General features: G+C 34.9%; 2 protein-coding genes across 4 annotated transcripts in view; one reads left to right on the top strand and one right to left on the bottom strand.

Annotated features, from left to right (window-relative positions):
* The window catches only part of LOC114467712 (synaptotagmin-2-like), a 99,464-nt gene extending 88,811 nt beyond the window's left edge, over nt 1–10,653 (top strand). For all 3 annotated transcript variants that reach the window (XM_028454219.1, XM_028454221.1, XM_028454220.1), the window contains 3 exons: nt 1,370–1,487; nt 1,796–1,929; nt 4,046–10,653. In XM_028454219.1, coding sequence (XP_028310020.1) covers nt 1,370–1,487; nt 1,796–1,929; nt 4,046–4,261 — 468 coding nt within the window. In that variant the 3' untranslated portion in view covers nt 4,262–10,653. The remainder of the gene's footprint in view (nt 1–1,369; nt 1,488–1,795; nt 1,930–4,045) is intronic.
* Nucleotides 10,654–12,908: 2,255 nt separating this feature from the next.
* LOC114466579 (protein phosphatase 1 regulatory subunit 12A-like) overlaps nt 12,909–14,929 on the bottom strand; it is a 30,522-nt gene continuing 28,501 nt past the window's right edge. The window contains exon 13 of the mRNA XM_028452118.1: nt 12,909–13,631. The gene's annotated coding sequence lies outside the window, so the exon portion shown is untranslated. The remainder of the gene's footprint in view (nt 13,632–14,929) is intronic.

Here is a 14,929-nt window from a genome sequence, read left to right as displayed (position 1 = left end):
ACATCATGTGAAAATACAATATCCTGGAAAGAATGTGTTCAAGTTGTACATAATTCAAAAGAATTGGTGGTATGATGTTTGCATTTATATTGTCTTATTGGATTTCTCTAAATTAAGCCTTGGTAGAAAACATGCTCCTTCCAAAGGTTAAACTACAGTATCACATCATTTTGTAAATGTCAATGGTAAAAGACTTGGGAAACATCCAACAGTAATGTCCACATAGAGTTGATTGATGATGTGATTTGCTTTGTATATAATATGCTTTGAGACAAATGTAGCTTAAAGTCCCAAGAACACAGCCTGTGTTTCTGAGCAAAATTCATTCAAACAACCTCATTTAAATACTGACATTTTCAATAAATATATTACATTGGCTACTAGTTAATTAAACTGCAATACGCAACAACTACCAAGACAAATTCCTTGTACTGTCCTTAAAACTGTACATGGCCATTAAAAACATTTCTGATTCTGATTCTGATTCTGAATAACATGAAAACACTCAAAATAAGTTTGTAACAATGTTTTTATATTGAATGGATTTGTTTTATTTTTTGTGTTGTTTTTTTTTTTTTTTTAAACTGTTGATACAAAACAAATCTAAAAAAGTTACTTTTCATCAGATTTACAGTAATATTTGTGTAAATAAATGTCAATGTTAAATATAAATCTAAATGTTAAATATGAAATCTAAACCCAAATGTTAAATCTAAATCTAACTCTAAATATTAAATCTAAATGTAACTGTAAATGTTAAATCTAAATGTTAAATGTTAAATTTAAATGTCACAGGTGAAACTAAATATTTAGCTAATATGCAAAATCACCAGAAGTACCAGAGTAAAAGATTCTATTTAAATGTAAGATTTAGATTTAGATTTAACATTGACATTACATTTTTACGACCTTTTTTTTTTGACAAATTTCACAAGTATTGTTGTAAATCTGGTCAAAAGTAACAGTAAAAATTTCACAACCGTTTTTCAAATGTGGATTGTCGCTAGAAAGTTGCTGTTTATTTTAGCATGCACACATTTACAACCGTCACCCCATATTTGAGGTCCTATTTAAATGATTCATATAAATCTTAATCATTGCTTTCCTTAATATGGTGTTAACTACCTTTTACCTTTGTATCAACTGTAGCTTATAACTGTGAGAATGCACTTAACTTTGAATGACAATAAAAATGCATAACCCATTTTGCTAATATGCAGACACACACTCCATCATGTTTATTTAAAAAAGCATTTTCTTTCAGATTTGCTAAACCAGGCAAATTAGGTTTGTTTATTTGCTGAGCAGAGAATAAAGCCGAGCTTCAGACTGTGTTTGTGTTTCTCTCTCCTGTTTTTGCTCCTTACAGCCAGAGAAGCTGGGTGACATTTGCATCTCCCTGCGTTATGTACCCACGGCTGGTAAACTTACCATCTGTATTCTGGAGGCTAAGAACCTGAAGAAAATGGACGTGGGTGGACTGTCAGGTAGGCTGCTCTTAACAAAACGCAGTGTCAGATCTGCACTCGAAGCTGTTTTAATGCTCAGCTCAGGAAAAAAAATGCACAAACTCCACACTTCAGGGCAGTGACTGTGTGCAGCAGGACTGCAGCATCTTTCAGACCATACACAGCCATTGAATCAGTGCTCACGTGCTGACTCTGCAGCATCCCACTCTCCTCCTCCTGACTCCAGTGTTGGCCCCATCTGTTGGTGCTTCACTGCACTGCCACCCATTCATGCACCATGGGAGATTCCTATCAGTTATGCTTCTTTGTTGTTGTTTTGTTTTTAGATCCCTATGTGAAGATTAACCTGCTGCAGAATGGAAAGAGGCTGAAGAAGAAGAAGACAACAGTGAAAAAGAACACTTTGAATCCATACTACAACGAGTCCTTTAGCTTTGAGATTCCCCTGGAGCAGATGCAGGTAAAGACATGATGTCATGTTTTTAGATCCATTGGTTTTGCTTTCAACAGTGATTTCGTTTAAGTTGTAGTTGTTGATGTGTCTGTTGGTTTTTGGTGATTATTATCTTAATTGTATAAATTGTATTGTCATTGTTTAATCTGTGGATCCCAGGAAGAATAGTTAATAGCTTATGCTTAAGCTAATGGGGATCCAAATGAACAAATAAACAAAAAAGTGTAAGTACGTAAAATTTAAATTTTATGTTTTAGGTGTTGTGACTGTTAATGTGATTTTATCTTTTTTTTTCCGCAAACAATATCTCGACCATTCAACGACTGAAGAACAGTGGTCACCTGTTCAGACTCCTTTTCCTCTCCTTCTTATATTCCCAAAGTAACAGTATTATTATTTTTTTTTAATATTAAAATCAATGTGTACATATTTTGCATAATGGTAATTATGGATGTTCGATATGAGCTTATTGCCGACATTGATGTGCTGATATTATTCTACACTAAATTTCCGATTTCTGATATTTACCAATACTGATATATGTAAAGATCCCTGTTCCCCTCAACCATGGAAATAACATGTTAAGGCTACTTTTGACGTGACGCCCCACTAGATGTATTCCACTAATATCTGCATCTGCAAAATAAGAAAATTTATTTGGCTTTATTTATGGAAAAAGTGTCGTATTCTTTTCAAATAAGTTGCCTCAAACATGATCATTTATCAGATTTTCAATATTGGTGGAAAAACGGGAACCAATATCAGCAGATATCACATTTTATGACCAATATTGGGTGATAATATCTCCCATCTCCATTGGTAATACATTAAACATATTTAATGATATATACATCACTAGTACAGGTACTCTTTAAGTTCATTTCTACTGCCAAGATCTTATTATTGAAATACTAGATTATTCATATGGCTTTTAGGGCTACAAATGGCAAAACATTGTGTTTAATTGACGTGAGGATCACGAGGAGGTCCTTGAAAAAGGTTCTCATCGGTAAGGGGTACCTGGTTTCAAAAACTTGGATGAATGAAACGGAGTCAAGCTTTAGGGTTGCTGGTCAGATGCGGACACAGGGTGTATTTGGTCAAAGGGTTTTAGGGAACAGACTGGTCTGGGTTTCAGAGGTTTAATAGGCTTTCAGTGTGTGTGCCTCAATGAATCTCTTGTTGTTCAGTGCTCTCAGGTTTTTTGTATGTTGCTGATAGTGGTTGTCATAACATTGACAGAGCCTCCTAGAAGAGACCTTGGGGAATGTTATCAGTATGCGATGGTATCTGGCCTGCTTAGGGCAGTCTGACCAGAACTGACCAGGAGAGATTCTATTATCACTTATCAATCTCCAATGGTAATACATAAAACCTATGTTATGTTATATACAATACTAGTACATGTACTCACTGCCATGATCTTATATACTTAATTTCAAACATTGAAAGAATCCCAGATAGCATACGGATGTGGCCAAATTTTGCAATGATTTGGCATTTTTCTGGCCCATACAAAATAGAAGTGAGCCTGAAGTAGCCCACATATGATGCAGCAAATGTGGGCTAATATTTGGCCCAGTTTTGGCTGAATTATGGCAAGTTAGCGTAAACTAATCTGGATGTGAGCCATGAGGTACCATATCTATTTTGTCTGTCCGTGGCTGACATCTGGCATTGTGATGGCTTGATTGTTTTGGCAAACAGGAGCCGAGCGACCAAATACCATCATTCTGTGCAATATGTGGGCCGGATGAACTTGCCAGGTGTGGGCCCACTGGGCCAGATGTGGACCAGGAAAATTTTGCTATTTGGGATAGATTATTCCTATTACATCTAGGGCTACAGATGGCAATAAATTGTGTTTAATTGATGTGAAGGGGCCCTTAAAAATGTTCTCATTGGTAAGGGGGGTCCTTGGTTTCAAAAACTTTGAGAACCACTGGTGTAGAACACTAAATGCAGCATTTCTGGACATACTGTAGTGGTGTGTTTCACCCTGCAACTTGCCACTGAACACTTAATACTAACATCTTCAGTGAAAACAAATGTTTGACATCTTACCTTGAAAGTTTGTGTTTGGTCATCGTGGTCCGAATGATTTCCACCCGTTTCCCTACAGAAAATCCAAGCTGTGATAACAGTGCTGGATTACGACAAGATTGGCAAAAATGACGCCATCGGGAAGATCTGGGTAGGAAGCAAGTCCACTGGTGCCGGCCTCAAACACTGGTCTGATATGCTGGCAAACCCTCGCCGCCCCATCGCGCAGTGGCATCCACTGCAGCCAGAGGAGGAGGTGGATGCCTCCCTCGCAGCCCTGAATGCCAAGAAGTAAACAACTCGCCAACACCTCCTCAACACCTTACCTACCCATGTATTTCTCATCTTTTGCCTCCCTTCTGGTCCCAAATATCAGTGTATATTCCTGACGAACACCTCAGCTGTACATCTCCTCCCCTCTACCTCCTTTCTCTTCCCATGCCACCATTCAAAAAGATACCATTCAACATGATGGGAAATCTAGTTTAAAACATGTTTGACTTAATCATGTCGCTGAAAAAAGATGACAAGTCACAGGATGGACAGATACTTCATTGTTTTCCGTTAGATCTATTTTTGTATTGAGGTAGTGGTTCCATTATTAAGAATACAGAGTAGACTATGAAGCTAAAGAGTGTTGTGTATTGGGTTGTGGTGATAGAGGGGATGAAAACATAATGTTCACTTATAATATACTTCCCTTTAGTGACACAATTTGCTTCGCGTAGTGCTGAATAATAAAATGCTTTATACTGCCATGTAATAGAGGAATAACACAAGCAGGTCCATTCCTTAGGTGTTCTGTGCACCATGTTCCTCACCTGCCAGTCATCATATTAGATGATTTTGTTAGTTTTGAAGTATACATTCCTAGAGTTGGGTAGCTGCGTAGGCATAGGCACATATCCAGTTACCCACGAACACACTGCCTTTTTTTAATTAGTTGACCTTCCGCCCATCGTCTCAGGAAATCTGAGAGGAAACTGGAACTCCATGCCTTTTTTTCTAAACTGGTTGTTAAAAATTCAAATCCTTCTCTCAATGAATGGAAATGTTGGATTCAAAGAGTCGGCCGCTATTGTTGGTTTTGTTTTATCCTGCATTTTATTGATTTATTCTTTATTATTATTCCCCTGCGACCAAAGGCTCATTGTTGGTGTTTATGAAGCACTGAAATAGCGAGTCAAAATCTTGGTATTTTTTGGCTGTGAAAAGAAAAAATGGCCGCCATCAAGAAAAAGAAAAAAGCCTGGAAACATCAGAGCGGGATATACCGCAGAGTCGGACTCCAGCCACCAAACCACATGATATTTACAAGGTGTCAATTACTGCCTGCAGTCTACCACCTTCCCCTGATTCTGTTTGTCACTTGTTCAGTACTACTGCCATCTGCCATGGACTTGACACAAGTTTTACTTCAAAGGTATTCCTATAACCGTCTTACAGTCATACAGGAGACAAGCCTTTCAAGTAACAAAATAAGCAATTTTCAACTACCAGGGACGCCTTCCAGTTAGTGGTGTTGTTCTCACTTCCATTTTGTTTTTTTTTGTTTTTTCTCTGTGAGCTTGAATTTTTGTTCTTCCTGTCAAACGTGTTTATTCCTTCTGCACAAGGATTCAAATGTTACTTTTAAGGATTTATATAAATCAAAGTAATAATTTTGATGTTGAGAATTCCTGCTGTCTGAAAAAACAAAGAGTTGATAGGTGTTTGCCATGCTTTTATGAATGATTTCAGCTGTTTGAATCCTTCATTTCTTACCTGTGATTGCAAAGATATTGTATCTTAAACACAGTCTACCAAACTGTTGAATTTATTGCACTACTGGGTATTTTTTTTTGTTTTGTTTTGTTTTGATCCTGGTTTTTGCTCTGTGTTGGTTTTTCTTTTCTACTTTTCTGTGAAGATTTATTGTAAGATTGAATTTTCCTGCAGCACAAGTGGCACAAACAAGAGTCAAACAAAAGTATCTTCGTATAAAACCAGCCTCTACGATGAGAAACAAAACCCATACAAGTCTTTGTAGTATAGAGAGCCAAAGTCACATCTATGCTGCGCTAGACTCACATATTCTTCCATCGTTTTTTTTTTTTTTTTTAATGCAATTGTGTACAAAACTCTAAGTTTTCAATTTATTGAATCGCTTTTTCTTTACTGTACTATATTTTTAATAGTGCAGAAAAGAATGCAGTTGCTGTTTGCTTAGTTTTTATGAGGGAAAACATAGTAAAAATGTTAATATTTTACCGATCACATTTTTTAATGTGGTGAACCAATTTTACATTTTGCCTCACAAACTTTAATGAGACATAATTACCCATCTAAAAGTCAAGGCTTTGGAGGTTGATTACTAATTAAATTCTAACATTTACCCTCTTTTCTCCGTTTATGTCGCCATTGTCTTTTCAGTGGGGATTTCCAACGTGTTTTGTTTTTGCTCTTTGGCTCACTATATTTGTCAATGATATTCATTAAAAAAAACAAAAACATTGAGGATGCATTTTACTTCAGGCTACGTCATTACAATTGTTGGACCAAATTATTCAGTGTTTGACTACAAAACTGCCGTATAAAAGCACCAACAGCAACAAACTACCCATTGAGACTGCTTTGCAAACCAATAACGCTACTGCTGTTTAGGAATGAATGTTGGGTTTGTGTACCTGTGTTTGATTTAACTCCCACTGATCATAATACTGTTTCTATTCATTTTATATTATGTTGAAATCCTCGTTTAAAGAAGCAACACTAAAGAAAGGCATCATGGAAGCAATCAGGCAACCCATGTTGTGTAGTTATGCCTATATACAAAGTTTATGTTGATACTGCATGTTTATACAAAAATACTGTACATAAGAGCATGTTTTAGAGACAAAAGCAAAAATATCTCGTGTACGTAAATGGGTGTCATTTTTGTCATTTTAATAACACAACAAAGGGGGAAAAAGATGCACTGTATATTTTCTAATTGAAACAAAAATGTGTATTTTTTTTCCATGAAAGTAATCGGGAGAGAATGTCATTAGAAATATCAAGTACTATTACTAATATGAACCTTTCCACGCCTGAAATTCTTACGCAAAGTGTGTCGTCCAGTACTGTGTGTGAGTTCATGTAGGAAAGAAAACATAGCCGCATGCTTGCTATCCAAATCCTGGTGATCAAAACTTTTTTCCCCTCACATTTATTATTATTATTATTTATTTTGTGGGGTAAAGTTTAAACTGCCGTTAATATAACTCCAGCATCTTTTAGTGGAACAATGTTTTCCCCTATTCTAAATTTGTATTTGTTGTTGAAAACACACACCACGCACACACAGAGAGGATCTAGACTATTTTATAGAAGAGTTGACAGTGTGTTAATCTGAAATTTAAAATATTTCAGTAATCTGTGGGTGTATCTGTGTGTACTGTATGCGTCAGCGCAGATCTAAAGGGATCTTTTATTTTAAGGGGCCAAATGACAAAACATGTCATCCAATACTCAACACTAAAGACTTGGAATCGTTTTCTCTTCCTTTTTTTTTTTTTTTCTCTCTTAATTTAATTATATTGACCTGGAATTCCTCACAACTGTGTCTCTTTTGCTGTGTTTATTGAACAATATGTGTATGTGTATACATGCTAAATAAGATAAGACTAAAGCCATAAAAACTCAAGCACTAACTCTTTAGAGCTCAGCTAAGTAGCTAGAGTCTATTTATGAAAAAAAGCGTACCTAATATGTCTTTATTTCTTCCTTGAACAGTGTTTCTCTCTTTAACATTCCTTTCTGAGGTATTTGTTCATCAAGAGGGCAAAAATCCATTCTACTGTATATTGGAGCATATGTGGGTTTAGTAAAGTGAGTGTGTCTTTTTCTACTTTCAGAGCAGTTGATGTCTTTGTTTCATAGAAGTAGCTGATTTTACAGTATCGTGATTAGTAAACGTATATGCCTCGTTTTGATAGCAGAGACAATAGTTCGATGATCAAAATAGAGTCTCAGTAACACTAAAATTATATATAAATATCTATATATACTTATAAATACGAGAGTTTGTTCTATTCCTGGGGTGAGTGCAATTTATGAACCAAATCGCGTCTCACTTTTGGTTTCTCCACCTGTTTTTTCTTCGTTTTTTTTAGAAGAATGTACTCAAAACTACACGAACAATCAGTAATACACTGTTAAGGAGTTGGGGGTTATTTCTCATTCTCATGTTTTATTTTGAATCTTCTTTGTTCCTTTAAAAAAAGAAAAAAAAAGAGGCAGTGAGCAGTAAAAAATCATTTTCAAAAAGTGGAAACCCAAGTTTTAAATCTAAACCCCTCTTCCTGACCTATGCATATGTGTTTTCTGTGGTGTTTAAAATATAATATCATGAATATATTTGTTCTCATAATAAGAATTTAATTGGCGACAGAAATAAAACAATTTTCATTTTTTTCACCACAGATAATTAGCTTAGCCGACAAAGCTAAAGAAAAAAAAAATGTCAATTTAATAATTTTATTTTTCATGTCACACATGAAGTATGGTACAGTATACCAAATAAAACATTCACCTTTTTCTGAAAAAAAATTAATGGTGCACATGTACACATTTATCATTTACTAGTTTACTAGCGAAAGAGCGAGCTAGCTTAAATAGCTACTAAGCTACGCTAGCTAGAAATCATTATCAAAAGCCCAAGTGATAAAAATTATGAAACCAATAACATTTTTCAACATTTTCAAATGTACCAATCCTCCCATTCAATTCCCACTGAGAGAGCAAATATTTAAACTGTTTAGTTAATCAACAATGCTATTTTTGACTTAAACTATAAAACAGGCTATGCTATTAGCCATTTCAACAGACCTTAATGTGTTGCCGAATGGTGTCAATTTAATCATATTATTTTTCATATCACACATGCAGTATGGTATACCAAATAAAACGTCTATCTTTGTCTGAAAAAAAAAGAAAATGTTCAAAGAAAACTTGTACGCATTTATCCGAGACCAGTTTTCTAGCGAAAGGAGCGCGTTAGTTTAACTAGCTACTATAGCTATGCTAGTTAGAAATTATTATCAAAAGCCCAAGTGATAAAAATTGTGAAACAATAACATTTTTAAACATTTTCAAATGTACCAATCCTTCCATTCAAATCCCGCTTAGAGAGCAAATATTTAAATTGTTTAGTTAATCAACAACGCTATTTTTGACTTAAACTATAATATAGGCTATGCTATTAGCCATTTCAACAGACCTTAATGTGCTGCCGAATGAAGCACATTTTTATTGCAATATTTAACTTACTCTCTGTTTGAAACAGTGCACCGTGAGTAATACGCTGCCAATACAGGACAAGTGTTGCCTCTGTTTGTTTATTTCCACTGTAAAAACTATAAAACGCACCTTCACGGAGATTATGGCAACTGTGAAATCAGGTAATAAAACCATGAAATCAGATTTGGCTCATAATACGTCCTTTAACTGCAGAGTCAGAACGGTTACACGACTACAGGACAAGTTTGTTGGGAGGACGAGATTAGAGAAAACAGTGCAACAACTATATAGCACTGTGTTAGTTATTGTACAGAACAGGTTTGCATGCACGGGACACATCATTCATTGTTCAATGTATTTCTATGTGGATATGACTGGATCACTCTGAACCACAGCCTCTAAGTTATTTATGATTCTGTTGGCTGTGTAGATGTCATTACCTTATGCACAACTGCGTCCGAAACTGCTGCTTTTTTCAGCTAGTGGCGGAACTGGTTTAAAGCACCGTTCAGACCAAATGTCAGTTTTTTTTTTTTTTCTTTCATGAAAAAAAATAAAATAAAAAACAATGCCAGGATTAAAAAAAGGGAAACATGCAACTTTCAGTGAACCTTCTAGCTAATTCTAGCATGTTTGAGGGTATAAGGACACCACTTTGTAACATGTAGTCTTGTCTCCTCTATTCCTTGCTTTGCTTCTTCTTTGTATTCTCGTGTAAATGTGGAATCACTTCTGTCAGTTTGGTTTTTTGCTTTCTGTGATTGTATCTCTTGTAGAGTAAATGTTTGTGTCGATGCCAGAGATGTGTTTTTGCCATGCTCCCTCACATTCGCTTTCCGTTGACGTCCTTGTCCACTTTCTGTGCAAACCAGCAATGTACCATCAACCATCTTTTACTCTGAATTGGAAGCAGGCTATAGCTAATTTTGTCCATTTGAATCTGCTTTTATTAGCGCGTGTGAAGAATGCTCGCCTTCATGTTTACAATATGGACATGTTGGATACTGCCAAACACGCAGGACCGTACCAAACGCCCCTCTTGAGTCCTCCACCTGCTCTCTCTGGTGCAAACCGTATTCCTAAGACTTGTTTTCTGCTTCCTTTCCCACTTCCTTCTCGTCGTCCTATTTTTAAGCATCGGAGGACTGCCAGGTTGTGTCCTCTAAGCTGTGTTTCTTCGTGTCTAGTGTCGTGGTGCGCGTGTTCATGTCAGTACTTGTGCCTACTGTGGATCGCATGCTTTAGCCCTTGACTGGACACATAACGTTGCTCAACACCTCCTCTTGACCCTCCTGTGGACAAAACGTTGGGGATCCTTAAAGATAAAGTGATCAAGGGAACCAAATAACTTATTACAAAATTTATCATATGTGTTACCAGTTCTGTAAAAAAACAAATAGGAAATAAAGGCCTTTTAATTACCCATGACCTCTTTGTGTTTGATATGGTGGTTGATCAGATGGTGGCTCGTATACACAGTTTAACTTCCTTTTGATGGAAGTTTTAATCAAGCAAACAGTTGAAACCTTTGATCTTTGTAACGCTTTAATAGTCAAAGTGAATAACACAATGTGTACAATATACAAAAAAAAACAGGTAACACTTTTCAAACTGTTTACTTTTGCCTTTTGTCTAGTTCAGAGGTGTCAAACTCATTTTAGTTCAGGGGCCAAATACGGAGCAGTTTGATCTCAAGAGGGCCACAGATTTTATGCTGGAAAACAAATAATTTCAACATTATTGTGCCCTAGTTTGCACTTGTACGTATATATAAAATACTAAATCTGTAAGAATCCAACAATAATAGATTTCATTCCCAACACGGATAGATTTGTGACCAACTTATATTTAATTACGGAAAATGTTTGAGGAAAATGACAAGGTTTTTTAAGACTTTAGTTTTTTTTTTTAACTTTTTTTAACAGTTTAATATTAAAAATGAATGCCATCATGCTGTATAAGCACCGGGCAAACTGTGAGCTCCTGCAAATATTGAGTTTCATTCACACATTGATTCTTTTTTTCTTTATCATTTTTACTTTCTCCTGCGGGCCAAATTGAATGGTGCAAAGGACCAGATTTGGCCCCCAGGCCTGGAGTTTGACACATGTGGTCTAGTTCATCGTGTTGGAAGTAGCGTGACTGCTAACTGAAAACAGTATAATGTTCAAGGACCACATTAAAACACAGAAAAATGTGGCTAAAATACAGTATATAGATACAGAAATCTTAATACTTTACTGCAGATGGAATTTTAATCAAAGCACATTGAAGATCATATCTAAAACAAAGGTGCTGTGAGTCTTATTTATTGTTAAACTAAAAAATAACAGCTTTAGACTTCAGAAATAGAGGTTTTTTTTTTAATTAAATTTGAAATCCTTCCTCGGTTGTTACAGGTTGTAGGTGAAGCAGATAAACTGAATAAATTAAGCAGCGACTGACAGATTTAGGTTAACTTCAGACAGTGCACCGCCATGGTGTGAGAGAAAGTGTTTACAGAGCCTCGAATAAAGTGTAGAATTTCATATTTGTCTTCACAAACCCACAAATCTAAATAAACAAGTGTAATCCTGTAAAATCAAAGAAAGCTACATTCATAAATAGAATAAATACATTCAAAGGACAGAAGCTCGGATTCTTTTCTGTACACACATTCAGAGTATGTTGTCTTTTATTTGGAGGATGAGATCTGAAGGATGTAGCCGTGCCTTTTAAAAGACACACAGAAACATAAAACAGGTTCTCATGGAAACTGTTGTGCTCTGAAAGAGGCAGCTCTGCTTGTGATGTCTATGCGATCAAAGATCAGCTTTTTCTGCTGTTTACTAAGCACCTGCGTTCAATAGAAACACCACAAATCCAACGTGTCTGATCTCAAATGTAAAGGGAGCAGTTTTAAATGCTATTTTAGGCAAACCATCTTGTTTTTAATTTAGAGTTTAAGAAGGTAATATTTTTAAGGGCATACATGAACAAAATTAATAAATTAGCTGAAATCAAATCCACATTTTAGAAGCAATGAAATGTCCTAAACAGTCACAAGGAAAACATCACCCAAACTAAGCTTCTTAGTGAAAACTGGCACACTGAGTTTCTATGGGGCACCCATTGTAAAGTTGCTCATATACTAAAAGAAACAGCAACTTTTAGCAACAAACCACGTTTAAAAATGAATGTGAATTTTTTCATGTTACTTTTGACCAGATGTACAGCAATATTTGTGAAATTTGTGGTACTTTTTTTTTTCTCTGTCAATGTTAAAGCTGAATCTAAATGTTGAATGTAAATCTAAATGTTAAATATAAATATCAATTTTAAATATAAATGCTAAATCCGAATGGTAATTAAATGTTCAATCTAAATGCTAAATGTTCAATAAAAAATGCTAAATGTTAAATAAAAATGTTACATTTGAATTTGCATATTAGCTAAATATTTAGTTTCATCTGTGACATTTAGATTTAACATTCAGATTTAGATTTAAGATTTAGGATTTACATTTAACATTTAAATTCAACATTTATATTTATTATTTAGATTTAACATTTAAGATTTACATTTATCATTTAGATTTAACAGTTAGCATTTAGATTTACATTTATATTTAAATGTAACATTTAGATTTAACATTTAGATTATATTTAACATTTAACATTAATATTTAATATTTACCATTTAGATCTAGATTTAATATTTAGATTTAGATTTAACATTTAGATTCAACATTGACATTTTTACAAGAAACAAAATATCCCAAATTTCACAAATATTGCTGTAAATCTGGTAAAAATTCACATCTGTTGTGTGAATTGTTGCTAAATGTTGCAAAAAGTTGCTGTTTTCAGTTGCACTTTCGCTCATGTCAAGTACATTGAATTGCCTTGTGTATGAAATTGTGCTATACAAATGCTATACAAATACATTTGCCTTTATTTTAGCATGTGCAACTTTACAATTGTGCCCCATGTGTAAGAAAAATAAGGAAAATGGTTCCTTCATTTTATTATCGTTTGTGTGAAAACAAGCCTATAGTTTCTTTTAACAGTGAAACACAGAACAAAACATTTAAACCAGTGCTCATATCTGTTAGTTGATTATTAAGTTAAACTTTTGCATGCTCGACTTCATCTTCTATTTCTTTTTAACTGCACCTCAAAGTGTAATCCATATTCTGCTCCTTACTTTATGTACAAAGTCCTTTCATGTCTAATTAAGGAGATGCACTAATGAGTAAAATGAGGGAGGGTAATTACTGTACGTGACCATATCAGAGTGGAAGCATTCACAGTCCTGGAACAGGAGCTTCGGACGGTATTTCACTTGGACAGTTTGCTGATAACTCGAATGAGAGCCCCGTTTTCATCCTTTAGCCTCTGGTTGTCTGACTTCAGCTCTGTTAGGATCTACCATGGAAAAAGGAAAAGTGTTATTAGAGAATTAGTTCAATAATAAGGTTATTACCACTTGGGAAATGTTTTCAAAGATGTCTTTGGTTTAAAGTTTTAATGCCAGGCAATGAGACAATGACGTGCTTTATGTTCATCATGCAGTGAAGAGTGACAGAAACATATTGTTCTGTTTGTAAAAAAAAGTGAAATAGTTTGAAGTCAGAGAGCAGGAAATTGAGACCGGGTCAATTTCTCCAAATCTAGGTCACGTCTCTCATGACCAACAGTGACTAAAAATAACTTTGGCTCTTTGTGTTTCCCTCAACTGAAACAAAGAATGACCCTATGCTCAAGTTGGACCAGATTACTCACCAAAATGTTTCAAATGGTTGGATGGATGAATGGATGAGTGGAGAGATTAATGCAACTGATAGACTATTCATTTTTACAAAGAACAATTCATTTTAAGAGGTTTCTTTGCCTTCTAGGCTTCAAAATCTAATACAAATTCGTCAATTTTTATACAATTATTTATGAGAAGTTGAACTTTTGATTTGTTTTTATCATATTTTTAACAAAAAAAATGTTTCCATGTTGAATAGACGTACATGTCTGTATAATCTGATAAGTTAACTACTGTTAAATTTCCATGCCACCAATAACGTTAGTTAGTTCGTTCGTTCTTTCTTTCTTTCTTTCTTTCTTTCTTTCTTTCTTTCTTTCTTTCTTTCTTTCTATTCTCCCTCTAATAAAACAAATCTCACTCTTCCTTAGGGAGGGTTGGTGATGGTCACAATCATGCAATAAAATGAATTAATTTATTTAATTGCAATAATAAAACATGCATTACAAAAAAGATTGCACTCCATATGGTGCTGACCTTTGACAGCATGTGCAGACAAGGTAAAAAATTAAATAAATAAAAAATAGGAAGATCTGCATGTCTGTATAAGCTAATAAGATAACTATTGTTAATATTCTATGCCAATAATAATGTCTGTAATGCCTGTCTCCATGGCAGATGTTACCAAGGTTGTATACTTTTTTCCTCTTCATATACACTCATAATAACTTTAAAAAAATGGCCATTTACTGTATAATTACAATAAAATCCACTCCACTAAACTCATCTTTATGCCTGTGCTTTTGACATGCTGTTCCCATTAAAGAATAGCATTCATTTACTCAGATAGAAGATTGAAAACCCCGTTCATTTCCTAGTAAAACCACTTTGCATTGATTAAAGAGCATAATGCCAAACACCCACAATTATTTCACTGCTATGAAATCAATGGCAGCTGCTTTTATTTATC

The sequence above is a fragment of the Gouania willdenowi genome, chromosome 7 (assembly GCF_900634775.1).
Source record: "Gouania willdenowi chromosome 7, fGouWil2.1, whole genome shotgun sequence".
Classification (NCBI taxonomy): Eukaryota; Metazoa; Chordata; class Actinopteri; order Blenniiformes; family Gobiesocidae; genus Gouania; species Gouania willdenowi.
This window is presented reverse-complemented; position numbering and strand designations above follow the sequence as displayed.